Genomic DNA, 27,996 nt, shown 5'->3' on the forward strand with positions numbered 1-27,996 from the left:
AGTTTCACCACTCCCATTCAACACAGTACTGGAAGTCCAGCCAGATCAATCAGGCAAGAAAAATTTAAAAGCATCTAAATTGGAAATGAAGAAGTAAAACTGTCTTTGTATGTAGCTATGATCTTACATACAGAAAATCCTGAAGACCACCAAAAAACTATTATAACATAAAGTAGCAAGATATCAGAAACCAGTGTGTCTCTACACTAACAATGAAATATCTGAAAAGGAAAGCAATCCCATTCACAATACTGTCAGAATGACAAAATACTTAGGAGTAGATTAAACAAGGAGTTCTATATCCCTAAAACTATAAGACTTTCATGAAAGAAATTGAAGAGACACAAATAAATGGAAAAACAGCTCATGTTTGTTGATCATAAAAATTTATATGGTTAAAATGTCCATATTACCCAAAGCCATCTAGAGATTCAATGTAATCCCTATCAAAATTCTAGTGTGAAAAGCCCAGGACCCAGGATATTTCCCCCTCACAGAAATAGAAAAAAAAAACAACCTAAAATTCATGTAGAACAACAAAAGACCCTGAATATATTGACCAAACAATCCTGAGGAAGAGCAAAAAACCAGAAGCATCACACTTCCTGATTTCAAACTATACTACAAAGCTATAGTGATCAAAACAGTATGGTACTGGCATAAAAACAGACACATGGACCAAGAGAAGAGAATGGAGAGCCTAGAATATTCAATGGGAAAAGGGTGGTCTCTTCAATAAACACTGTTGGCAAAACTCAATATCCATATACAGAAGAATAAAATTGGATGTCTTTCTTAGACCTCTCCCCAAAATTAACTCAGAATGAATTAAACACCTAAACACAAGACTTGATACCAAAAAAATTCTAAAAGAAAATGTAGGGAAAAAGTTTCTTGACACTGGTCTTGACAACAATTTTTTTTTAGATATGACACCAAAAGTAGAAACAATAAGAGCAAAAATAAATAAACGGGGCTCCATCAAACGGAAAAGCTCCTACACAGCAAGAGACAATGAAATGAAATGGTAACCCATGGGATGGGAGAATATATCTGCAAATCATTTATCTGATAAGGGGATAGTATCCAAAATATACAAGGAGCTCACACAACTCAGTAGCAAAAAATACAATCTGATTTTAAAATGAGAAGAACTGAACATTTTTTCCCCAAAAGATGACATACAAATTGCCAAATGTAAGTGAAAAGACACCCAATATCACTAACTGTCAGGGAAATGCAAATCAAAACCACAATGAGATACCACCTCCTACCTGTTAGAATGACTGTTATCAGAAAGACAAGGGGTAACGTATATTGCAAGGATATGGAGAAAAGGGACCTGTACACAGTTCCTGAGAATATAAGTCAGTACAGCAAGTCCTGCAACAGTTTTCACAATAGCCAAGATAGGGAACTAACCTAAGTGTCTGTCAAAAGATGAATGAATAAAGATGTGACACACACACGCACACACACGCACACACACAAACATTCAGCTAGGAGAAAGAAGAAAATCCGTTCACTTGCAACAACAATGGATGGGCCTTCAGGGCAGTATGCCAAGTTAAATAAGGCAGAGAAAGAAAATATTGTATGATTATCACTTTCATGTGGCATCTAAGAGAGCTAACTCATGGAAACAGAACAGAATGATGGTTACAAGGAATGGGGTGGGGACAGGTTATTAAAAAATACAAACTTCCAGTTACTTCTGAAAGTCCTAATGGATAGCATGGTGATGATCGTTAACGATACTGTATACTTGAAAGGTGCTAAGAGAATAGATCTTAAATGTTGTCACCACAAAAAAGAAATGGTAATTATGTGAGGTGGTGGAGGTGTTAACTAGTCTTACTGTGGTCATTATTTCATAATATATAAATGTATTAAGTCATCAATCACACTGTGCACCTCCATGTTACAAGTGAATCTTAATAAAGCCAGAGAAACAAGACCACCAACTTCACTAATTTGTGTGTGTGTGTGTGTGTTGTGTCCCAAAGATATTTTATGCATATCAAATTTGATACCAAATATGTAAAACTACTTTGCCTTAACCTTTTAGCACAATGGTGAATTACTACACATATTTTTCCATATTTTGATTTTTCCATTTTATATATATCATTCTAAGATATAACTCTTTAAATAAAGTTTGGGGGGGTTTGTTCTTTAAAAAAAAATAGGTGGAATTTCAGTGGGTGATAAGTCCAAGAGATTGTGGAAAGCTGGAGATTATTGTTTCCAAAATGGAGATTCGATCAACCTGAAAAAAATCCCAAACACCATTTATATCAATAAAGTTCTTAACAGAAGCAAGTATGTGGTTGTCTTAAGTGTAAATATCTCCAATTTAGATAAACCAGATGTTTGTTTCTCTTGTTTTTTAAAAATAACCCCCCATCAGGGCGCCTGTGTGGCTCACTTGGTTAAGTGGTTGGACTTTGGCTAGGGTCATGATCTCATGGTTTGTGAGTTCCAGCCCCGTTATCGGGCTCAGTGCTGACAGCTCAGAGCCTGGAGCCTGTATCGGATTCGCTCTCCTCCTCTCTCTGCTCCTCCCCTGCTCACCTTCTAGGTCTCTTGGTCTCTGTCTCAAAAATAAATAAATGTTAAAAAATAACCTCTATCATATTTACTATACTTCCTTGGTTAATTACTGTATTATATCTCAGGAAATTAAAGAGCTTGGATTTTACAGGTAAAAAAGTCTTTAGGAAGACCATAATTATTTTTTATGTTGGAAGACCTAATTCTCTTTATGGGGAGTTATTTGAGCGGTAGTGGAAGTTGAGTGAAATTTGATTGCCACTCCACAACTATCCACTAGAGGGAGTATGAGCTCTTTTCCTTTCTCTTCTGGCTCTTACTTTATTTCAGGCTGGAGGCCCGCTAGATGATGACCTTGCTGGTTAACCCTCAGAGTTAAGCCCAGACCTACACTCGAGGCAAGCATAATTCTTCTAGGAAATATCTGTATATCGTTTTAAAGAGCTCAAGAGGAGTTACTGAAGTCACCTGCAGGCCCATTCCCAAATCAGGAGTCCTCTCCTGTCCAATTTAAATCTCTAATAAGGTTTCATAAAAATTCCTGGAGTTGGGCTAAAAGCCAAACTTCTACTCTGTGTATAAATATATCAAGTATATTGCATGCTATAGTATATTAAATACTATTTATAGTCGAGAGATATCTTCAATAATATTTTAATGTCTATTGAAATCTGAAATTCAGATGCTATTTTACCTTATCATAGCTTCCTAACACAATTACCTGAGACACTTCTTAGAAAAGCCAGTGGTTTCCTTTTAGAGAAATGGGAGAGAAGATACCAGATCCTCTGGCCAAAGAGACTTCTCGGCTCACCAGCTAACAACGGCCCACAAACTGAGGTCTACATTGTGTCCAGATCACAGGCAAGGCTAGGGAATTCGTGAATTCTGACCTCAAGCCCTGCCTTGCTTTGATACACCACACCTCTGTGGCATCTTTAGGCCTTCTGTCCCAGGCCCCAGATACCCGGTAACAATGCACCCCTCAAACCCTTCCAGCTTCTGGACTATCTTCAAATAAAACAGTGGAAAGCAGACAAAGGCCTTCTCTGTAATTCCATACCCGCAGGTAAACAGAGTCCCGCAAACTGGGATTTCGGAGGGCCTGTAGGCAGGCATCGGAGGTGTTTAGGGGTTCCCTAACAGAGACAAGCCTAGGCTTTGAAAACACGAGCACGCTGGAGGTTGAGGATGGGAAGTACGGCCCTTGCCTCCAGGGTCCGTCGGGAAGCTGCCTGTACAGGCTCTCTGGTCTGATCCCATGCGTGTGCTGGGTCGAGCTGGCATCAGCACCGGAACTACTCAGTCTGACTGCTGCTTGCATGTGGGCCTGTGTGCACCCTCTGTGTGATAAACACGAAAAGATCAGACTTCTAAAAAATTTTCTGATCATTTAAACTTGGATAAGTAAGTGATGAACCATAATGTTCAGAAAAATTCAGAAGGAAAGTTAAATTCCTACAGCTCCAGTTGTTTTCCAGTTCTACAAATAGTGGGCATTTACTCAACATCAATCTTTGAAACCTGGTCTTGCATTTGGTAAGTAATGAAGAGACCCAGACGGCATCCGCAAGCCGAGCAGTCACGGTAATCATGCCTCTGCCACCTGTCAACTTTGACCTGCACTTGTTCAGTAACCTGCTGATCTTCGACATCGATCCGGGGACTATTCATAGTACCGTCCCCACGGAAGGAATCTCTTACCTCCTCATTAGAAACCACACTAAAATTCTCATAAATGACCACATTCCTCCTTGATGCTTTAGTCACCCCCATCACTAGCTCTAGTATTTAGGCTCAGCTGTGTTTCTAGGCACTTAAAGACCCTCCCACACTGCTATTTCTTAAAGTGAAACTCTAGGGCACCTTCATCTATCCTGCTGGCCACAGGCCAGACCTAATCAGTGCGCTATCTTCAGACTCTCTGGACTAGGGCTTAGGAAACTGCTTGCCAATAAGCTCCTGGGCGCCCACTGCCCTGGAAAGACATTGTCCTTGCTTGATAGCTCAGTCAGACATAACACGTTAGAGAAAAAGGTAAGGTGGCAGCCTGGGAAATGCAGTTCACAGTGTGCCCACCAGCTCCCAGCGAATCTGTGTTGGTAGCTGATCTCATCCTAGCATTTCCTTACTCCCTGGCCTTGGGCTTTGAGAGTCCGTGAAGGGGGCGATGGGCAGGGGAGTAGGGGTTGGTTAGCCAGGATTCATTAGCCATAGGATTCCTTAAAGCAAAGAATAGGGACAGTGCCCTGTTGGCCTTTCTTTCCAGAGAAAGCCATCTCTGGAATCTGTTTAAAAATGCCACCTCAGCACATCTCGGTACCCAGAAGAAAGCAAGAACCACAGGAAATGCAGCGGGGCTGGGCCAGTAGCCTGACACCTTCCTCCAGCTGCCAAGGTAGCTCTGACCGCTACCACACAATTGCACTCACTCATCCCAGTAAAACCTCAGTCCTTTCTGCTCCCCACCCTCCACAATCATCATTTAATTAAATAATTCATCATAATGGAAGTCAGCAGGGCGCCTGGGCAAGTCCATCTTCCAACACTGACTACTGATGGAACCCAGCTTGCTTAGCAGACACTATTTTTTTTAAGGTTTATTTATTTATTGAGAGAGAAAGAGAGCGAGCGAGCAAGCAAGCACAAGGAGGAGAGGGGCAGAGAGGGAGAGAGAGAATTCCAAGCAGGCCCCATGCTGTCAGCTTAGAGCCCAACTGGGGGCATAAACTCACACACCATGACCTGCACTGAAACTGAGTGTCGGCAGCTTAACCGACTCAGCCAGGAGCCTCAGCAGACACTATGGAGCATCCCCACCACCCACAGCGGCAAGCGAAGTTTGCCCCCAAACTCAGAAAAACACAAACAGGCGGAGAAGGTCTGAGGCTGTCTCTCTGTCCCGCTTCTCCCTCCTTTCCCAGCCACTGAAAACCACTGCCACACAAGGACGGGGCTCTGCAGAGACAAGGCGACACACACTTTTCCCTGCTGCTCTCTTTCCAGGCCTTTGAACTTAACTGCTCCTATGGGCCTGAACTGTCCAGGTTTCCAAGCCCAAGCTGGCCACCCAGGCGCTCAGACAGAGACAAAAGGAGCTGGAGACAGCTCAGGGTGCCCCCAGACCGCATCTCCCGGCCTCCTTCGGAGCTTGTCCTTGCTGTTTGGGGCCAAGACGGCTCTTTCTCATCTGGTTTCCTCGGCCTGTGTGCTGCTGGGCCAGACCAAAGCCGCGTCACTCTTGGCTACTCGGCCTCCCAAGCGGGTTCCGGAAAGCAGGAAGCCACAGCAGGAGCCCCCTGTCCTGTCTCTCTTGCATGACTTCAACCTGCCTTTGTCAGGGCCGCTTGTTTTCCATAATCTTCCATGTATGCTTCAAACCTCCCAGGCCAACTGCACTCCTTAATCTCCATGAAACCAGAGTCCCTGGTCTCTTACCTACTCTGTGCCTCAGTTTCTTCATCTGTAAAAGAACACGCAAACAATAGTATTAACTTTTCTGGGCTCTTCTGAGGCATAAAGCAGTTAAAAGTGTAAAGTGCATACAACAGGAAGGAGCCAACAAGTGTGGGCAAGGATTATTTAACCTAAGTGAGTGGTGCTGAAGCCATTAACTCCTTTCCTTTGCAAGCAAACCCTGTGACAGTCTCATGGGACACACACTTACCTCCCATCCCACAGATGGTGGAGACTTCCGTATACGCCAGGCTGGGCGCTCCCTCACTTGAGCAGGATGGCGTCTGCGTGGGAGCAGGGGAGGAGAACCCCGGCCATGAGAGTTCTTTTTGCTTCCCTTGGCCTCTTCCGAGCCGACCTCTTTGTGGGAAGCAGCAAGGAGCCAGTAAGGAGAGTGCGATTGAGCCAAAGTTCTCGTGCCCTTGCAGCTGCCTTCAGTTTCTCGGAGGTTAAATTACCTTCATGCTTCTTGAGTTAGAATGTTGATTATGTTAATGTCCGTCAAGCTTTGGCAATCTTCCGGGATTGTTTACAGCTGTGGCTGTCTGCTTGAAACTACTTGCTTGTGAGGAATAAAGCATCAGTATGGGCACCGCTCATGTTGCCCCTCCTGTCCCCATCCTTTGACTCTCTCTCTTCTTTTCCTCATTCCCTTATCCTCACGTCCTTGCTTCTGTGCGCCCGCACGCACACAACCTCTTCGGAGCCTACCTCTGCCAGCTCACTGGCTCCTGCACAGAGAGGAGGAGAGCCCTCAGGTCACAGGATCTCTTGTGGGACAGTGGTCAGGAGAGGAAGGTTCCATCGGGGCAGCAGGGAAGGTGCACTGGTTGCCTGCAGTGCTCCGTGAAGGAGAGGCCCAGAGAGGATGCCAGGGCTTCTGCTTGGTGCCTGGGGCTCTCCGGTCACCTAGTGCTTAATCCTCTTAAAAAATCCTCTTGGCTTTTCCAATAAAGTGGCCTCTTCTTGAATGATCCTGGAAGGTAGGCAGGTAGGAGATAGAAGAGAAGGATGGGGAGGGAAGGAAGGGAAGAATCTGATGGAGATGCCACATTTGTGCACAGAGCTGGGGCTGGGGTGGGAGGAAACTCTGGAGAAGGGTAGGGCTTAGTGACAATCCACAGGGGCGGGGGTGGGGGCAGATAAATCCCATCCAACGGGCTATCATTCAGCAATAACAAGAAATCAGGCCATGAAAAGACACAGAGGAAATTTAAACACAGGTTGCTAAGAGAAGAAGCTGGCCCAGTAAGGCTACAGCCTGTATGACTCCAAGTATATGGTGTCCAGAAAAGGCAAAACTGTGGAGAGAGTAGAAAGACCAGTGGCTGTAGGGGGAGGGGATAAAAAGGCAGAGCACAGAGGAGTTTTAGATCGGAGAGAAGTAGACATATGTCTTTATACATTTGTTAAAACCCATGGAATGTACAAAGAGTGAACCCTAATGTAAACTATGGACCTCAGTTGTTAATAATGTGCCAATATTGGTTCATCAGTGGTAACAAATATACCAAATTAATGTAAAAAATGTGGGAAACTCTACAGGGAGTATGGGAACCCTGGGCTTTCTGCTCTGGTTTTCTACAAACCTAACACCACTCTTAAAAATAAAATCTATTGGGACACCTGGATGGCTCAGTTGGTTAAGCATCTGACCCTTGATTTCACAGTTTATGGGTTCAAGCCCTGTATCTAGCTCTGTGCTGATGGTATAGAGCCTGCTTGGGATTCTGTCTTCCTCTCTCTCAGCCTGTCCCCTGCATGCTCTCGCTCTCAAAATAAACATTAAAAAAATTAAAAATAAAACAAAAATAAAATCTATTAAAGACAGCAAAAACGAGAAGAAAGAAAACAAAGCAAAACAAAACCCAAGCCCAAACCATCTCCCAAAGCAAAACTCAGGAGGGCTGGGTCTCGAACTTGAAGAGCTGCCTCAGCACACAAGCTTCTGCCTGAGCAACTGCTCGGACCTTAGGAGCTGAAGCTGAAGCCACTCTCTGCACATGAGGTGCGGCTGCTGAAGCCGCCTCCGGCTCAAACAGAATCGCCTCCATCAAGGTCATTTAACTGGCTTGCTTTTCCTCCTCTCACTGAAGAAGCCTTTTCTTTCCATAGTTTTGGTGCAGAAGTCAACCCGGCTGAAAGGATCGGGGCAGCCTGCTGGCAAGTGCCGATGGAAGTTTGCTCCTCGGATGAGGCACCAAACAAGGGTCCTCAGCGGGGAAGCTGAGCTTACTCTTCCCTCCCTGCCATGCTGTTTCCTTCTAACCCAAGCCCTTTTGGTCAAGGCTCAGCCATCACAGACTCCGTGCCTCCAGTGGTCCAATCTGAGCCCAACAGAGAGGCCCTACTCACCCTCCCACTGGAGATTGGTCCCTTGGAGTGGGCACAGCAGACGCCCAGGCACCCTCAGAGCCCCAAGGAAGGCCTTCCTTCCTGGGCCCTTGATTCATGAGGCTCCTTGGAGCTGGGCAGTCCAAAAGACGGTCTTTGGTGGAAAATGAGCTTGTTTCACTGCATCCAGCCCCAGACCCAAGTCACAGGGTTCACACTGTGCAGTGACAACAGTTTCTGGGGACTGGTCCACATCAGGTTTTCGGTGCGGAAGAAGAATAAGCCCTCAGCTCCCATGGTGACCTGGAATACCCCAGGTGATCCCGGCCCACGACTCACACATCCACTATTGGTGGTGCTTACACAGCACCGCTGTTGGCAAGCGGGGAGTTGATACGTGGGCATGGACTTTGGGCTGGGTTTGAATTCCATCTATTTACTTACCAGTGTGTAACCTGTAGAAAGTTCAGCTCTCTAAGCCTTGGTTTCTTTGGCTGCGAAATGGGTGTTACAATCCTGGTCTCATGAGAGACCTTGGGGAGAACCAGGCCATCTAAGGGGAGGGTGCCTGGTGGCTGTTAGTTAACAAGTGCTTGTCCCCCTGCCCAACTATCCCCCAAAATAGACCCTCCCTCCACACTCCCAGGCTGAGCTATGTGTGGATTCAGAATCAAGAGACATTCCTCGGAAGCACTAGAAGGCAGCTCCAGGCTAGGGACCTGACTGAAAAGTGAGGAGGGTGGGGAGTATCATTCTGACAGAATTCTCCCAGCACGAGAACCTCTGCTGGGCGTCCACAGGCACGAATGGCACTCAGGGTACAGGACAGTCTAGCCACAGGCTCAGAAGACAAAGGGCAGGCTGGGAGGGAGAAGGTCACAGAATGATTTTATAGTGAGCTCAGAGGGTCGACGGGGACGGGAGAGGCATCGCTGTAACGTGGGGCTTACGGGAGGCAGGCTCCCCGGACCGCAGGCTCTCAGGGCACCAGCGAGCACCCGCCCCCTCCCCCAGGACTATCACTGCAACCAGGCAGGTTCACCTCTGTTTATTTTTTCAAAACAAAACTAAAAATCACCACACAAAATATCTGAGGAGAGCATCTGTCTCCATCACAGTTAAAAGTTTTCTGTAATTCGCAGCCAGAGCATCGTGGATGGGTGGGCAGCAGCCAGGGCTCCTGGTGTGGCCCGGACAGGGCCTGGCGGTCTGAGACAGCCCCGCCGCGGTTCTCTGTACGCTGCCAGCCAGGGCAGCGGGCGGCCAGCCCGAGGCCGCTGAGGCAGATGGCATCCACACGTCAGAAGACACCTCAGGTCCCCTCTGTGCTTCTGATTTGATCATCCAGTACCTTCTTCCCCGATGAAGGGTCCAGAAATGTCCACAAAGAAGGCAGGCCGAGGCCCAGGTACTAGTGTGGTCGGGATGAAGGCGGAAACGCAGGGCTGACTCCCCGTTGTCACCTGGGGCGTGGACTCCCTGCCTGAGCCCTCCAGGGTCAGACGTGGCTAAACAGCCTGGGGGCCATCATCGCTCGTGCTTAATGTTGGCTTCGCTTCGCTCCAAGGTGACCCCATTGCCGTTCCGAGGGCCTTCCTTCTTGTTCCAATCCTTTTCGGTGTAAAATTCAGCTAGCACGGGGCAGTGCTCAGAGGCCACTCCTCCCCAGGACCAGTTATCTGGAATCCAAGGGTTCGTGAGGCCCTCTCTCACTACAGCCCAGTGACCTGGAGAGGCACAGGGAAAAGAGACCCAGAGATCAGGCCACGGGCGGGCAGGAAGAGGCCTCTGTGACATGTCTGCTAAGCCAGGATTCCCGTCCATACTCCTCAGATATCCAGCCGGCCTGTGCAAACCAAACGTTTCAGCCCATTTGGTTTCCTGGACAAGTGCGGGTTTACGGTGTAGGCACTGAAGCCCGCCCCGCCCCGGCCTCCCGCCATTCACATATCCTTCGGCCTGCAGGTGACCTCCTCCTCACTATACGCCTCTTCTAGTCTGACCAGCAAGAGTAAATATATTTGGTGTAAAGTCAAATGTCTCTCAGATGTCCAGACTGAAAGTTTTCTATCACAAAACAAAGGCAGTCAGCGGGGGAGAGAGGTCAAGAGGTTCTATAAGAAAGAGTAAAAAGGAGAAAGTTCTTACAGAGGCTTATGAGAAAGTAAAGGTATTTTAGAATAATGCTTCAGTGGGCACCTGGGTGGCTCCGTCGGTTAAACGTCCGACTTCAGCTCAGGTCATGATCTCAGGGCAGGTTGGGAGTTCGAGCTGTGCTGACAGCTCAGAGCCTGGAGCCTGCTTCGAATTCTGTGTCCCCCTCTCGCTCTCTGCCCCTCCCCTGCTCATGCTGTCTCTCTCTCTCTCTCTCTCTCTCTCTCAAAAAGAAACATTAAAAAAAAAAAAACGCCAGAGGAAAACAGTGAACTAAAGCGAGCGTGTAGAGCAGTCAGGAAGCACGGCCGGAGGCCCCCAGTGAGAAGCGATGTCATATTAGTGGACACGCGAGCAGGTCTGGGCAGAGCCACGGCCTGCCCACGTGACAGTTCTGTGACGGTGGCTGCTCCTCCCTGTACCTTCGTTTCTATAACTCGGCAGCAGGGGACGGATGAACTGATTCCTAACTTCCTTCTGGTCCTGTGTTCACCCTCCAGCTCTCCTGATGTGAGCCGCTCTGCAGACTGCGGCCGCTGGCCGGCCGCCTGTGCATTTCCTGCAAACTTCGGTACTCTGCTGGGCTAGAACCGGTCAGCTTGCCACTGCTGATGATCAGTGAATGCTTTTTAATTATTTTTCACAGTTCCCCCCTTAACCCTTAAAAGTGAATCTGCTTGAATGATCATTATACAGGCAGCTAGACGATATATAGTCCTGTCAATGCCCACAGAGGAGGTAAGAACGCCTGACCAGAGTTATCAAACCAAAGGATCCATGAGCATCAGCTCAGAAGGGTCTCTCTTACTCCTTTTCTGAACAGGAGAAAGGAGGAGAGACTCTGCTTTACCTGTGAAAACCTTCTTTACGCTTTTACTGATCCAGATGTTGTCCAGAGACTTCGAGCCTTGGGGGTTCTTGGTGCTGATGTTGGTGAAGGTGTGCGCGGGGACCAGGTGGTAGAATTTTTCTTTCCTTAAGATTTCATACTCGCTGCTGTCAGGTCCCTGGCCGAAATCTCCCAAGACAATCATGTCCTTTTCTCCTGGAGGGGAAGAAAGAAAATCAGGTATTTGAGAGGCGGTGGGAGGTAAACCCAAGGCTCACCATCGCCCACTCGATTGCATGACTGGACTCCCCAGGGTTGGGAATGCATGTGGCTTTCACTCTTCCAATTTTTCCAAATACCTTGTACGGCAAACAAACAAACAAACAAATACACACAAGACTTTAAGAGTAGGTTTGTAACCCATTTGGAAAAGGAAAGATACGTGAAGCAGAGGTCACCTCTGTTGCAGGTCAGGAGCTCCAAATATCAGGGCAGAAAAAAGCCTGAAGGTCTTGTCCGGGTATTTCACAAAAGCTGGACAAATATTACTTGGGCGTGGTGGGGGAACATGTGCAAAGATACAAGAGGCCGGTCTTCTCCATGTGAAGGAAACCATCCCTTCTGACACCTTGATCTCCGACTTCCAGCCTCCAGAACTGGGAAGGAATACATTCCCACTGTCTGGGCCACCTAGAATGTCGTATTTTCTCATGGCAGCTCTAGCGGACTAATACAGGGCCAGAGTGAAAGGTTTTCCCTCTTATTTTCAACATTACTACCATTGTTTGATGTTCACTAGAGTAACTGGAGTCATCACAAAGTATTCTCAGAGCAAGCAGACATTATGAGAGGACAGTGGACCTCAGCTAGGCTCTGGGATTCCCATCATCTGACTGTCACTTCCCATCTCAAGGTTCCCTCCAGGGGAGCCACATGATCGCAGCTGGCAGGGTTTCTGTCCTAACTTTAAAGAGAGGCTTTAAGGAAAGTGGATCATAAATGAGAACCTAATGTGTCTGAGACACTCAACAAATCTTTCTCCTGGACACCAACGTATTTCAGCAATAATGGTGAGAGGCAGAGATCTAAAGTAAAATGACAAAAGCCACCAGCAGAGGGCACGCGTGCACTGCAAATGACACATCGCTCCGGTGTCATCTCCTGGGGTTCCACCATGTGGCCTACAGAGATGGAATGGTTGTATCTCAACAACATCTCAACACGTCTTGAGAAATCAGTGCCAACTTCAACAGGAAAGCAGACTTGAGAATAATATGACAACTCCTAGCTGGCCGGGGCTAATGACCATCCATGAGCCCTCACCTGGCATTGGGCCTTCTCCACAGGTAAGAAGCTAAGTCTCCGAGAGGCTGAATGGCTTGCCAGCCCTCAAGCCAGGGCTCTTCATAAAGGGCTAGAAGGGAAGAACCACAAGGACATGGGCAGCTGTTCATCACAAACTCCCGTGTGCCTGGAACACGCCTGTTGCACGGCAGACACTCGGCAAACACATATGGAATAAATGGGTGAACGAGGCAGGAGGAAACCCCCCAGAATTAAGGTGTATTTTTGAAAGGAAAGAAGACAAAGATGATACATGTATTAAATAACAAGAAAAACCGAAGGTTAGGAGACATGAGGCCAAAGGTTCCCATATAGGGAGACACGTTTTCACTGGGGTGCGGACCTGAAACAGTTTGGGCCAAAGAGAATCCTGAAACCAGGAGAGACGCTGGTGTCAAAGGTCAACAGACCCAACTCCACGTAACTTCGAGAATGACAAACAGCAGCTCTTTCTGAATGCACACGTCCAGGTCTCCTACAACTCCTCTGCTCGAGGTGAAATTGCTCTCAGTGATGGCACGTCTGGGGGGCTCAGACGGTGCCATGTCTGACTCCTGGGTTTTGGCTCAGGTCTCGCGGCTTTGTGGGTTCAAGCCCCACATTGGGCTCCATGCTGGCAGCAAACACAGTCCTTGCCTCTGAGAATCCACAGGTGCACAGAGGCCTGAATTCTCCTAGAAAGCCATCCTCCTGGGATGGGCTCCTCAGCTCCCAGGAGCTGCGGGGAGAACGCTGGGGGCTGACTTCCCCAGTTAGTCCCTAGATTCTCAGAATGCCATTGACCACAGCAGGAGCTGGTCCCCACTGAGGGGTAGTCCTACCCAGATGCCAAGCTGTACTAGGCACCCTGTTTTGCACTAACTGGGTTCACAGAGAGAGCCCCGGGGGGTCTGAAAGAAGGCCATCCCGTCCCATCAGAGGACTGGCACACCACACCCTGACGTCAACCCAGATGTGCATTCCAGACAAAGGCAGAAAGGCCCAGACGTTGCTAATCAAATCGGTTCTGTTTGCTCTGATAGCTGTGGGGGAAAAGCTTAGTCTTTGTTTTAGCTCAACCACCTCTGCTAGTAATCAATTTGCCCTTGCACCTCGGGCACGCTGGGGCACTTCCTGAATCCTTGGGACTGCTGTGTCACCAGTTAACAACTGGATATTCGTTATAAGCACAAGGGCACAGGGAACATGAATCACTGTCCATATGTGGACGAGTCAAGGCAAGCCAGGCTGTGGGTCAATAGTCCCTTGGCAACCCAGAATGTAAACCTGACCACTCTCTGGATGTCAGAAAAAACAGTGAGTTATCAGAGAAGTTATCAGAGAAGTTATGGACGGGTATCTTCTTTTCCTGCTTCTGTGTATAGACGGAAAAGCTTGAGGTCAAGAACAATAGAAATGTCCACAGATTTTAAATGCTATCAAGTCATCCTTTTTAATAGGTTAGAGACTAGCTGTGGGTGCACAATTTCCCATAGAGCTGCTTCCTGGCTGGAGTATCTGATCAGCTTAGACACCTTTCTGACTTCTTTTTAGCCCAAAGACCGCTGACTTAGGTAGAACGCTAGTCACAGCACATCCTGGTTCACAATGTAAGTTGCATATCAATATCCACAGCGGCATTCACAACAGCCAGAGACAGAAACCAGGTGTTCATCGACCAGTGAATGGGGAAACCAAATGTGGTATATACATTACAACAGAATAGTATTTGACCTTAAAAAGGAAGAATTTTTTTTGAGAGAGAGCGAGCGAGCACGCACATGGGAGCAAGGGGCAGAGAGAGAGAATTGCAGGAGGGGCAGAGAGAGAGAAAGGAAGAGAAGAAGAGAGGGAGAGAGGGAGAGAAAGAAGCTTCTATTAGGGGCTCACCTGAAGCGGGACTCATGCTCAGCTGACATGGGGCTCAAACTCATGAACAGTGAGATCATGACCTGAGCCAAAGCCAGGTACCTAACGACTGAGCCCCTCAGGTGCCCAAAAAGGAAGGAAATTCTGACACATACTGCAGCATGGATGAACCACAAAGACATGATGTAAGTGAAGCAAGCCAACCACAAAAGGACAAACACTGCCTGATTCCATTTGTACGAGGTACCCAGTGTGCTCCAGTTCATAGAGATGGAAAGTAGAAGGGTGGTCGCTGGGGGCTGGGGAAAGAAGCGGTGGGGGGCTCGTGTTGAGCGGGCACAGAGTGCCCGTTTGGGTATGTGAAGTCCTGCAGACTGATGGACTACACGGTTGCGAAACCATGGAAATGTACGTAAGGCCACCGAACACTTAAAAAAGGTTAAGATGGTAAACGTCATGTTATGTGTGTTTTACTACAATAAAAAATCATTTAAAAATGTAAATCTATAACTTGACCACATTATTTTTATAGCCGAATTCTCACGAATCATCCCTGTGAGGGGCTGATCTAACATGGACGAGGCTTAGAAAACTAGAGACTGTTGGTAAAGACTCAAGAACATGTAAGAGCATTCTGGGCCTCCAGCTGTAAATGCTCTCCTACAGAAGGCTCTGAAATGCCCAGCCGCACTGAAAATATCCCAGTGTTTACAGTAGTGTTAACTCTTCCCTTTGGCCAACCTGCACATGGAAAACGTCCCGTACTGCCGGGGCAGCACCTAGAAACAGAGAGCCAACTTCCTCCTGAAGCTCTTCTCAACACAGTGTTCTCCTAACTCCTCCAGTACGTTTTGAGTCAGCTCATGTCCGCTGAGCCCTCACTGTGGCCTGGGACCACTACATACCACTGCCAAGCCCTCCACGCGCCCCCCCCTTGAGGTGAACACTGGCCATTCCTGGACCAGACGGGCTAGAAGCGGTGTGGGGACTTCCCTGAGGCCCTACCGCAACTGAAGGAGCCAAGATTAAATGTGAGTTTTCCTGAGCGCTCTGGGGCAATCTGCATCCCATCAGGGAGAAAACATCTACCTTGTGCTAATCAGGACTTTCCCTGTCACCAACTGTCTCTCTTTCACAAGATGAGCACGTGCCAGTCTGCAGGTGGCATCGCCACAGTGGCAGCTGAACGCAGGAGGACTTGTCACAGGGGATGGTGTCATCACTTTTGTTTCCCCTTATTCTTTTCCACCAAAGAGAGGCTGAAAAGCCCGAAAGCTGACACTGTGGGACATGCACGGCAGGCCCAGAGACAAAGGTGTCACCATGCACGGGGTCGGCAGGGGCTGGGACGGTCCTCTGTGCCCCCAGCATGCACTGCTGCTGACAGCCCAGTTGGCCCAAGGGGTCAGCGGGATGCTCCCCAGAGGCGGCCCCCTGCCCTCCTCCTGCAGAAGTAGGAGCTGTGGGCCCAGCTGCACAGAAAGACCATCTCCTACCTTTCAGGGTTTCCTGCAAGGTCTGTGCAAAGGTAGCCAAGCGGTGGCTGTCACTGTGATTCCTGCTGGGATTGTCCCCCCCAGGGAGGACCATGGTGGACAGGTGAAGGTTCACAAGGGTCAAGTCATTGCTTCCAACCTAGGCAAAAGGAAACAAAGCAATAGGGACAGGCTGAGACGTTCCTATTTCTGTATTCATTACTTCTGACTTAGGAGCAGCTTCTTGCACGATGTTGAAACAGGGAGCACAAACGAGGTGCGCTCCAAGAGTAATGCAAGGCGGATCACGGTTGGATTCTTTTGAGGCCCCTGGAGGACCTCATACCCCGCTAAATCAACGTAAGGCTTGGGAAACCAGGTGCATCTGGAAATATCAGGTTTTATTTCTTGTTGTTTCCTTGTAAGCAACCACAAAACGGGAGGAGGTGGCTCCCTCAGCCAGGTGTTAAGCAAGACTGGGGGCCTATCCTGTAGGGCCAGCCCATGACCCCTCTGCGGAAACCCACTGCTGGGACCTGTTGCCTCCCCCACCCCACACATCTCACACCTCTGCCACTTTCGCGTTCCGTTCTCTCTGGAGACCACCATGCCCTGCTGCTCACTTGCACCAGATTTCAAATGTGTCCAACAGGAAAGCTGCCTGAGCCCTGGCAGTATGGGATTCGTCCCAGCCCCGCGTCCCCAGGCAGGTGACATGGAGAGCAGGTACAGAACATGCAGAGCTGGTCTCCTGGGCACGGAGCATTGCTTAGCTGCCTGAGCTTTGCCAATCCTGCCCTTCTGTTTGTCATGGTAACAGACACTAAACACTGCCAGGAAGGATGGGGGTGCAGGGGGAGCCCCCAGGAAGTGGAGGCTGCTGGTTCACCATCACCACCCCCAGCCCGGAGAGCTCTCTGCAGCTGTGGCTCTGACCACAGAGAAACCACGTTAAGGCCCTGCCAGAGAGGCTGGAGAGATCAGCCGCATCTCCATGCCACAGTACTTACTGGCGGAGACCGTGACGTGAGGGACAGGGGGCTGAGTGCCTGTCTGTGTGCTTCATTTAGAGGATCAGGCCAATAATTCATGACACCATAGCATCTTCTCATCAGCCATTAAAAACAGCCAGACCACAGGGTACCTGGGTGGCTCAGTCGGTTGAGTGTCTGATCTCAGCTCATGATCTCACAGTCCATAGGCTGTGGGTCCGAGCCCTGTGTCAGGCTCTGTGCTGACAGCTAGCTCAGAGCCTGGAGCCTGCATTGGATTGTGTCTCCTTTTCTCTCTCCCTCTCCCCTGCTTGCACTCTGTCTCTGTCTCTGTCTCTGTCTCAAAAATAAACATTAAAAAATTTAAAAAAAAAAACCAGCCAGACCATTATGGGACACCTGAGTGGCTCAGTTGCTTAAGTGTCCAGCTTAAGATCAGGTTTAGCTCCCATAGCTCATGGGGTTGAGCCCTGTGTCGGGCTCAGTGCTGACAGCTTGGAGCCTGGAGGCTGCTTCAGACTGTGTCTCCCCCCTTTCTCTGCCCCTCCCCCACTCATGCTCTGTTTCTCTCAAAAATAAACATTAAAATAAATAAAAGTAAAACAACCCAAACAGCCAGACCACTAGAGACACTGGTTGGTCTGGCTGTTGCCTTCCTAGGTCAAAGCAAGTACGACCACTTTACATAAAACAGAAATCCAGTGTGGCATTAGGAGGTTTTGAAAGGTGGTCACTGGCGGGTTGTACACATCAGTCTCCTAAGCACAACCACAGGCACTGCCAGGTGTGTGTGTGCACACAGAACCCCAGTGACTTCACAGCCGGGGGTGGGAGCCTAGTCCAGATCCTGGCCAGAACCAACCCTCCCCCAGCACAGAGACTGCCCAGCCAGGTGCTGCCAGAGATCATGCTTGGACGCAACTGTCAGGTCCCAGATCTGCTCTGGAGCACACAGAACGCTGTGGGGATGGGCTGGTACTCAGACACCCAGCAGGTAGCTTGCTAGGCTCTGTGGCAAGGGACCACTCTTGCCTGACCCTGGGATTTCACAGGTAAGGGCCATGGGGACAAGGTCAACTGAGGGCCAACTGGGTGATCTATTTTGGCTGTGGGCTTCTTTTTTCCTCCTAAAGCCCAGCTTCTGACTGTTGGTTGTTCATGACAGTATCCCAGGTGCATCCGGGGGAATCAAAGAAACAGATCATGCTCACGTCGGGGAGGGCTCATCTGGAGAGGTCAGTGGTGGGGCTGCCCTGACCCCACGACCCAGAAGCTCCCTTGAACCCCTCCGAACCTAGATGACCCCTTGAGGGTCTTTCCTTCCCCTAGTAAGGAGAAGGGTGTCCTCAGAACCAGTTCTGCTGTCCTCTCATCCCATGATCTCCAAATGTCAAGGGGGGCGAAGTGCTGAAGGTGCCTTTGAGAAACAGGCAGTCCTAGGCCCTGTCCCGGAAATTCTGTGTGTGGGGGGTATGGTCCAGGAATCCCTGACTTTAAGAACATCTCCCCAGGTGGTTCGGATGCGTGTTAGGTTTGGGAGCCAGCCGTTTGATCCCCTTCCTGCCCAGATGCCAGGTCCCTCTCATTCCTGTCCTGGACAAGTTCACCGGCCAAGGGAACCCCAGGAGGACATGCTGACCTGACCCAAAGAGAATAAAATCAAGACAAAAAGACGAGGCCACCCTGGATCTCAGTTTAGAAAGGTACAAACCCCTCACCACTATTAGAAGAACTAGATCTTCACAGCAACATGGAATGGTACCTTGAACCTCGCAAGGTACGGGCTGGGACCCGTGGGCCTCCCGTGGCCATTGCCAGGCGAACTCTCCTGTGAGGTGGCATCTTTCAGCTCCACCCCCGCTGCAGTGTCCCACAGGAATCCCGAGAATCCAGCCCCCTGTGGGAGAAAAGCAGTCATCAGTTAGACAGGATTCAGCCCCACACTGGGGGAAGAAGCGGAAGAAGCAGGAGGAGAGGGGAGTCAGGGGCGGGGGAGGGGGCGGTTCTGCACTGGGTCCTGAGACCACATGCACAGGGACTGTTACAGAAACAGAAGTATACCCCCAAAGCCACAGCAGACTCCTCCATGCCCCCTGCCCTGAATTTCCCACACAGCCAATTTCAGAGTTTTATGTGCAGCCAGAGGGGCCTAGGCTGTTATCTTTTTGGGGGTGAAGGGAAGCTCCAACCAACCACGGACTTATCTTTTTAATCATCACATCCCGTCAGCCAGACACTCATAACCCTATGCACGAGACAAGGGCCCAGTTGCTCAGAAAGGTCAAGTAACTTCCCTAAAATCCCACAGCTGGTAAGCAGCGATGCTGAGAATCAAATAGAAGGCGCTAAGGGGTAGGTTTTGCTTACTAATTAGTGGCTGCATACAACAATCAGTACCTAGCACCCAGTAACCACCAATAAATATTTTCTGGATGAATGGAGGTCAGTGCTAATAGTCACAATGGGTTAGAAGTGGTCAAGGGCCTTCTGTGGGTGGACAGGGCGCTCACAGGGGTCTTTGGCCCCAGTGCAGGGCCCTGTGAGGACCAGCAGGTGGTGTCAGGAGAGTCCCGGGGGCTCAGTGCTAAACGCTGCCATCTCTGGCTTCAGAATCTGCCAGCTTCTCACCGCTATCCCTGGGGGCCTTCTGAAAAGAGGAAAAGCATCCTCTCCCACCCCAGCCCAGCATCTGGAGGCTCTGCTGCTGGAGATCGGCAGCAGGATCCGTGGTATCACCGGAGGGGCCTCCGATGCTCATTGAGAAAGGAGAGGAAGGGACTCTGCACAACCTAAGTGGCCTCTGCCGAGTTCCCAACATCCGCTGGGTCCCAGCCCCACCCTTGCTGGGCTCAGCGCCTCAGCAGACCAACTTGTGTTGAGGAGGAGGGAAGGGGCGAGGAGGGAACTGTGTTCTCATGCTGTGTGCTAGGATATTTATAGAACCACAAGCCTGCCCACCCACTGGAGAGAGCACCAGCCTAAGAATCAGAAGAGCTGGATCTCAGGGCCACCTGTGTCACTCAGCTGTGGGACTCCAGGGGCCCTCCACTCTTCTAAGCCTGTTTCCTTGGGTATAAACTGAGAGAAATGGGATTTGCCCTTTTGGTTTTGGAGAGTTATCCCCTTTTACAGTTTCTCAAGCAGAGGTGCTAGAGTAGCCTTCTGGAAGGACGGTTCAGCAGGTCAGCTCTGCTGAAAAGTCTTCAGTGCCTCCTCAGGGTGCCCTACCCACTGCCGGGGGAGCCCTCTGGGCAGTGCCTCCCTTTACACCTGCTCACTGGTGTTCTCAGCAGGACTGGGCATTCCTGGGGGCGTCTCCCGGTCCCCCGGGCCCAGGACGCCCCATCTCCAGAACTGCTGTGCCTCTAAGCAGGGCCACAGGGGAGCAGGTGTGAGAGCCTGAGCCCTAACAGGGTGCGGGGCTGCCTCCACAGGGCGGCAGCCAGAGGCCTTAAGTGCAGCTGCCCCTCCGGCTGTGGGCGAGGGTCTGAGAACGGAAGAGAGGCGCCTGGACGTCACTGCAGGCACGGGGGAGACAGTGTGCCAGCTACCACTCTCCCATCTCCGTCTCGGGGAGAGATCGAACGTGCGCGGCTTGCAGATACAATTTATTAAAGTGTTTGAAGAAGCTTTAGGTTATCTGCCCATATTTCGAATTCAGGAAATATCACATTAGAATCCAGATATGTGCATCTTTTGAGAGACCTGGAGATGTGTCCACACGAGGCCCACAACCCTCCACGGCAACAAGTGTGTGGACCCAGCAGCAGCCTGAGACAGGCACCGACTTCTAGCCCCGCACGGCCCGGCCGGCCTGCTGCCTCACATGGACCCCGCCAGGCCCTGGCCTAGATGTGGTTAACTGAGGGAGTTCAGTGCACATTATCTTTTTAAATCCTACAGCCACCAATTGCTCCCATTTTAGAAATGAAGGAACTGAGGCTAAAGAGTTAAGTGGCTTGAACTCAGTCTCCCTGCAATTGCACACTGTTCTCCAATGGCCTCGGTGCCCCAAGCTGGAATGGGGTTCCTGCCCCGCCCCTCCAACAGGCTTCAAGCTCCCGGCGGGAGGGCCTCCATTAGCTCAGGTTGAATCCCTGCCATGGACTCACAGCGGGTGAAAACAGGCAGGGCTGGGTCACCGGGTCTGTTTTTCTTACCCATGTCTATCTGGCATGTAGTGCAGTGCTGGGCATGCAGTGACCTTTCTAATTTTTCAGAGTGTTTAATGGACCAAAAGAGCCTAATGAACCCACCTATAAAATATTATTTAAAAAAAAAAGGTAAGGTGGAGGGGCACACCTGGGTGGCTCAGTCGGTTAAGTGTCTGACTCTTGGTTTTGGCTCAGGTTGTGATCTCACGGTTTCATGAGTTCAAGTCACACATCAGGCTCTGTGCTGACAGTGTGGAACCTGCTTGGGATTCTCCTCTCCCTAGCTTGTGCTTGCTTTTTCGTGATCTCTCTCTCTTAAGATAAATAAATAAACATTAAAGAAAAAGGCAAGATGGTAGTGTTATTTCTATGTGGACTGAAGGAACAACCACGGGCTACAGAGGTAAAGACTAGATACATTCCAAGTTGGCTTAACTCCTAGCCTATGGGGAAGGTACACTGGCTGTCACCTACAGTAACCATTTACACTCCAAAACAGAAAACCCAGAGAAATAAGATTTATATCACATTTTTAAGTAGTAGCTAAAATAGAGAGCTTATTGTCAATAAATAACTGGATACCTTTAAGCCAGTATATATTTATAATTTAAAAGCCCCAAATCTCAATATCACTCACATAAATGCTATCCTTGTGTGTTTATAAACATATTGGGTCTACTAGGGAGAAAAAATACAACATTTATAGAAAAACTATGTAGCGAGTTTCTGACTCAAGATACACTACCAGAAGTCTATTTTAAAATCTAAAACCCCACTAATAGCAAACATTCCAAATGAGTAAAAACCTCCGTCTTGAATAGATCTGTCAGAGTGAAAATGTACCCTTTACAGCCAGCCATTTACCCACAGCCACGGGGGAAATACCAATGAAGGAAAATTCAAAATTAAAATCTGCTCAAAATGTCCACAGAACATTTCCACGTGCAGTTTCTACCACCGAAAGTAAATGCTTGGCCTGGGAATTAAGTGAATCTGGAGTTTTCAGTTAATGAACAATGGGCTCTCCACAAACTTGGCAGAGCATGGAGCTGTGGAGACAGGATTAAGAAGACAAAGGACAGAAATACCCCATTTGCAGCCTTGGCTCCAGACAGGATTTCTCTTCTCCTCCCAACACCCCGCACCCCCGTTTCCGTCCGGGCAGCAGTCCATTCCCGATCTAAACATGAAGCAAGAACCAGGGCATTTTGAGATGAATGGCAAAGAGCTAAGAAATGCGCAGAAATACAAAACTGCACCAAGGGTGTTGGCAAAGGAAAGTTTTAAATGTCTGTGATTAGGGAAAAGAAGGGTTTCGATAAAATGGAGATACAATCCAAGCTTTGCCGATGAAGGTACCTTCTGGAGCGGAGTGGAGGGCATCTCGGCAACAACAGCCTTCCAGCAGCCCCGGGGCCCCTTCCACTTGCGGATGTTGGGCAGGATAGGCTGGTTTAGCTCGGTACAGAACTGCAAAGACAGAGCACAAGTCGGTGTGTGTTCCCGCCTGAAGCACACCCAGCTGGGGGCAGCCGGAGGAGCCAGGAAATGCCTGACCCTGACTCATCGAGCCTTATTCCAAGGCTTGTCAGACTACGTCTCTGTTCTTAGGGTTCGTGAAGACACAGAGGACTAAAAAAGCCCCACAAATTAAAAAGCAAACTACCTATAAACCATACAAGTATCACCTGGTGGGAGGAGTCTCTCAGTGCATAGAAATCCGTTCCCTTTGTAGCCTTCTAACACAGAGAGCTCAAAACACGCTGTCAGAATCCTTTGGATCCCTGTACAACCAGTGGTTTCGAGGTCCCAGGAGGGTCTAGCTCAGTATCAAATGTGGAGGGAGGAAGAGGAATGCATGGCGTCTTTTCTGCCCCAGCCTCGGGTACAGGTGGAAAAACCGCCCAGCTCCACCGAGAACCACCATATTGTTCACTGTGACACTCTTCGAAGAGGAAAGCCCAGCTGTCACGGCTCCGACCCCCCACATGTGTTTACAGGGTGTGTTTCTTTTCTCTTATTCTGTTCCTCCCAACTGGCATGGGAACCGTAGAGGGACTTTATCACCAAGGCCAAAGAAAATTGCACTTGACAAGTAAATGAAGAGTTAAAAAACTGGGCTCCAAAATAGGGGACCAGCTCTTCCAACTCATGCCTCAGTCACAACCCGGCCTCTTGAGGATGGTTCTTTTGAGGGGGCCCGCAGAGTTTGGCATATTTGGGTTTAGTTTTTGAGATGCATCTGATTCTGCCCCTTCTTGGTGATGCGTGTGTGTGTCCCTTTGCTTCACGCACCTCAGAGCATGCCATTCACCTGCTTCTGTGCCCGGCACTACAAAGTGAGGCTTCTGGCTTCCCTTGGGCACCTCACCACCCTCTCTCCCGTGAGCTGTCCTTACTACTTCGCTCCACAGCTTCAGCTCACACCTGCCCTGAAGGCCCCCGAACCTGTACCTGAGGTTCAGGTTTCTCTCCCACAATGGGAATGGTATTTTTACAACCTTTTTAACATTTCTACCTGAATGTCCTCATAGCACCACAAGCCCAATTGGGTCACAAAGAGACCTACCATTCCCCTCTCCCACCCCCATGTCCATCTTCTTTCCTGGCATTTCCATCCTTCTAGCTGCTCGGACTCTTCCCTCTCCTCCCAGGACCCATCTTTCACCCGGCCTGGTCCACTACCATCACATGTGTCCGGACCCCCCCCACCCTTTTTGTTCTCTAGTCCCACGACCGTGGCCCATTTCAGAGCGCTGTCTTCTCTCACCTGGGTCACCAGCATTGCTGCAAAGTTTTCCTGCCTCTCTGTCATTCAGTCACCCTCCACGTATCCTCTGGGTAAGTTGTAATGCTGCGCTATCCCTGTGGTTCCTAAAGTGTGGCCAGGGGCCCAGGAGCTTGAGCATTACCCGGGAGTCTGTTAGAACCCCTCCGGCTCATCCTACTCTGACTGGATCAGAAATGGGAGTGAGGCCCAGTGATCTGCTGTTAACAAGCCCCCCCCACAGGTGATTCTGACCCCGGCTAAGGCCGGGGAACTGCAGCTGGCCAGCCCCTCAGCAGCCTCTGCCCCAAAGGCAGGCAGCGTTGTGGGCAAACAGCCGTCAGCTGTCCGGCCCTGCAGAGAGCTGCATTCTGGCCCCTCCTGGGCGGGCCTCACACTGCTTATGCTGAAAGAGGGAAGATGAGGCATCCCTCCCTGGGCAAAGGAGGAAGGATGACAGGAGGTCTGCTTTAGATATGCACTGTTCTCTCTCTCTCTCAAAAAAAAAAAAAAAGAAGAAGAAAAAGAAAAAAAAGAAGACCAGGGGCACCTGGGTGGCTCAGTCAGTTAAGTATCCTACTCTTGATTTCGGCTCAGGTCATGATCTCATTGTTTATGAGATCAAGCCCCGCATGGGGCTCTGTGATGACAGTGCGGAGCCCACTTGGGATTCTCTGTCTCCCTCCCTCTCTGCCCCTCCCCAGCTCGTGTTTGGGTGCTCTATCTCAAAATAAAGAAACTTTCAAAAATTTTAAGAAAAGAAAAAAGAGATGTGCTGTTCTTGGGGTTCTGCTTTTAGATGATTGTCTGCCTTTCCCTGACAGTAGACAACATAAAAGGCAGAGCCTGTACCCAAGTCTCCTTAAAAAAATATTTTTAAATTAAGTTTATTTATTTTGAGAGAGAGAGAGCGAGAGAGCGAGAGAGAGAGAGAGAGAGAGAGAGAGAATCTCAAGCAGGCTCTGCAAAGTCAGTGCAGAGCCTGATGCAGAGATCAACTCATGAACCGGGAGGTCATGACCTAAGCCAAGGTCAAGAATTGAACCCTCAACTGACGGAGCCACCCAGGCGCCTCCCCAAAGTCACCTTTGGAAAGCTCACCTGCCACGGACCATGGTGCCCATTGACACATCAAGCATCTGCTGACGGCCCAGGAAACTCCAGGGAAGGCTGTGCTCCCCAATCCGTGTGTGACACACAGAGTTGGGGTGGGGGGATCTCCTTGCAGCTGATTATCTAAATAACTGCCTCCACTTTGACCTCACTTTGAGTTTGCCTGAGAAGTGTTCTCTTTGGGATTTGATCATCAGGGCTTTTATCGTTTCCCAACTGTGGAGCGTGCTTTACCTAATGGAGGCCTTCACCCCAGATGAATCCTCTTGGCCAGACGGTCTTGGCTGGAAGCCATCCTTGGATGGGAAATGAAGCACTTTGGAAAATGCAGCCGGAATGTATTGACTATAACTTTAGGGAATCTAGCGAGGAAATGGACTCCACAAAGGGTCCAATTTCCTGCTGGGGAATCATTTGCTTGCTGAGTGATCATTAGAGCTGAATCGGAGAATCATTAAAAAGGAGAGAAGCTTTGAATGCCCATCTGGTGCTTCGCTCTTCTCCACGCAGGGAGTCCCGCACCTGGCTGCTCACCCAAATCTCTAGAAGGCACCCTAAAGGGGGGCTGTATTTTTAAATACCCACCTCTGGTGATTAGCCAGCCACCAAGATTAGAGAGCTCCAGTCTTTGGAGGACCCTGCTGTGTTGGGACGAGCTATATGAGGAGCCACAAGTCTCATCTTTCCTAACCCTCAGAGAGCCTTCAGATACTGGAAGACAGGTGAATCTCCCGTTCACGCTGTCAACGGCAGCCCCACTTAAACACTCCCATTCTGGGCAATCCCACTGTGATTGGAAGGTTTAGAAGGTGAATGAATAAGCGACATAGGCTTCCATTGCTCTCCAGGCTTACGACTCTCAGAGAAGACCTTTGGAGCCTAAAGTCGGCTAGTCAAAGCGTGATCATCAGTATCATCTGGGAATTCATGAAACATGCAAATTCCCAGCCCCCCCCCCCCCCCCCCCCAGCCTACTGAGTTAGAAACTCCAGGCTCGGGCCAAGTGATCTGCATGTTAACAGCTCTTCCAGGTGACGCGGATACAAGCTGAAAGTTGGTGTTAGCAGACGAGGGAAACACATTCTCCTCCTGTTTTCTATCTAAAAGCCTTTCGTTCACAGGTAAACTCTAGGAGATATAAGGAACCATAATTTCTGACCTTTGAGAGCTACTTATATTTTGTACATCCGAAGACTCGCTCTTGATAACCTCTCTTAGCCCACAGAGTAGATGACCCCCCGCTATGCCCTCTTCTTCAGCATCTCTTATGTTATCAGAGGCAATAATAGTTTAAGGGACCAGGGGGAAATGATTCATGGCTAGCATTCTGCGCTCACATCTGCACACGGATACCTCAGCACTAGGTAAAAGGTAGGACTGTCTTCTATTTCTAGGGCTGAAAAAAGAATGGCCAGTTTGTCAACTTAGTTGATGCACTACCAGTTCACAGCAAAACTGAATAGCACCTTTTAGAGTCTTGCTACTTAGAGTGCGGTCCATGGACCGGCAGCACTGACTTCACCTGGAAGTCTGTTAGAAACACAAAGTCTCAGGCCCACCTCAGACCTACTGCTTTGAAATCAGCATTTTCTCAGGATCCCTGAGTGATTTACAAGGTTGGCAAGTTTGAGAAGCCTACTTTGGAGCCTTCCTTGTTTTGTATACATCATCCCTATTGTTCCCTGGAGCCGACCCACATGAGGAAGACACCCTATCAGTTATTCATGAGTGAACTACAGCACAGAAAGCTTAAGCCACATGTGAGCTTCCAGTCCAGATCACACAGTGCAGAAGTGTTAGAGGACGGTCTGAACTGAGGTCTGTCTCCCGCTGCTCTACCTCCTGGCTGGGCAGGTAGAAGAGGCAGGGCAGGCTCCCAGAGGAGGCCAGGCTGCCTTACTGGTTGGATCCTTAGGTCCTTTCTCTTAAAAATCTCACAGGAAAACAAAATCAACCTCTGAGCCCTCAATCTGAACTCTGCCTAAACTTGCTTTATTTAAAACAGCTGGTTCTCAAATCTTCTGCTTCATCCACATATCAGTAGGCAGAAATCATACCCTCTCCTAAGTAGAAGAGGTGCACTGGGCAGGAAGGGTGGAAATGGGAGGTGTGAAGGGTTGGGACAAAGTCTCCAGAGAGCTGACCCGCACAACCCGAAACTACGACCCCACAAGTGTGTTTCTAGAATCCTGGGCCTCACCCATCATCTGCCTCCATCAAAATCACAATGGTTCTTGTTTTTAAAAGCACGATTTGTGAGACCCATCCCTTGCTGAATCGGAACCTCTAAGGTTAGGGCCAACCTGTGCACTTCTCACAAGATCCCTGAGCAGCTTCACAGCATGAGAAGCTCACACAAGGCTCGGCAATTGCTGATTCTGAACTCAGCCCTCATATTTTTCTTACCTGTGGCCTGGAAAGGTAATTTTCATTATTAAAAACAAACAAATAAACATGCCATTTCAGCTATCACCCTGACACTGTGCAAGCATCTGACTGGGCCTCTTTTCAGATAATCCTGGAGGTAACACATGAAGGGAGCCTGCCCACAGCCCGGGGCACAGGAGGCATTGACAGATACTCGCTGAATGGATGAACCAGAGAGGTCTCCTGAGGATTCCACCTTACGTCTTTTCTCCCCTGGGATGGACAGTTACAAGAACCACCAAAGGCTGGACTTGTTTCCTTAGCTTCAGACCAAACATGGGTGATACCCTCATTCGTTTGCACCCACCCTACGACCAGCTTCAGCAACACCAAAGCCACTCTACCCTTTGGCTCAGCAATCCAGGGACTCAGTGTCAGAGATATTAACTCAAATCTACAAGATATCCGAGGCACTGGCATTCAGGAACGCCAAGTTTTAAGAGAAAAGACCCTTGGCTATGTTTCGGATGCACCACACCCTGGGTCTACCCAGGACCAGCTGACGTGGCTTGTCTCCGCAGTGAAAGGAGGGTTCCAAGACTTGAGACCA

At 49.3% G+C, this 27,996-nt stretch overlaps 1 protein-coding gene and 1 long non-coding RNA gene across 5 annotated transcripts in view; one reads left to right on the top strand and one right to left on the bottom strand.

Annotated features, from left to right (window-relative positions):
• Window positions 1-9,375: 9,375 nt before the first annotated feature.
• EEPD1 (endonuclease/exonuclease/phosphatase family domain containing 1) overlaps window positions 9,376-27,996 on the bottom strand; it is a 113,993-nt gene continuing 95,372 nt past the window's right edge. For 2 of the 4 annotated variants that reach the window (XM_029925079.1, XM_029925087.1), the window contains exons 4-8: window positions 22,499-22,609; window positions 18,748-18,882; window positions 16,015-16,153; window positions 11,348-11,542; window positions 9,376-10,070 (exon numbers count right to left, since the gene is read on the bottom strand). In XM_029925079.1, coding sequence (XP_029780939.1) covers window positions 9,871-10,070; window positions 11,348-11,542; window positions 16,015-16,153; window positions 18,748-18,882; window positions 22,499-22,609 — 780 coding nt within the window. In that variant the 3' untranslated portion in view covers window positions 9,376-9,870. The other 2 variants (XM_029925104.1, XM_029925096.1) reach the window with 2 other exon arrangements.
• On the top strand, window positions 17,819-20,580 carry LOC115280309. The gene is made up of 4 exons (XR_003903735.1): window positions 17,819-18,037; window positions 18,151-18,220; window positions 18,497-18,688; window positions 20,420-20,580. It is a non-coding gene; the product is annotated as an uncharacterized LOC115280309 (long non-coding RNA).

The sequence above is a fragment of the Suricata suricatta genome, chromosome 2 (genome assembly GCF_006229205.1).
Source record: "Suricata suricatta isolate VVHF042 chromosome 2, meerkat_22Aug2017_6uvM2_HiC, whole genome shotgun sequence".
NCBI lineage: Eukaryota > Metazoa > Chordata > Mammalia > Carnivora > Herpestidae > Suricata > Suricata suricatta.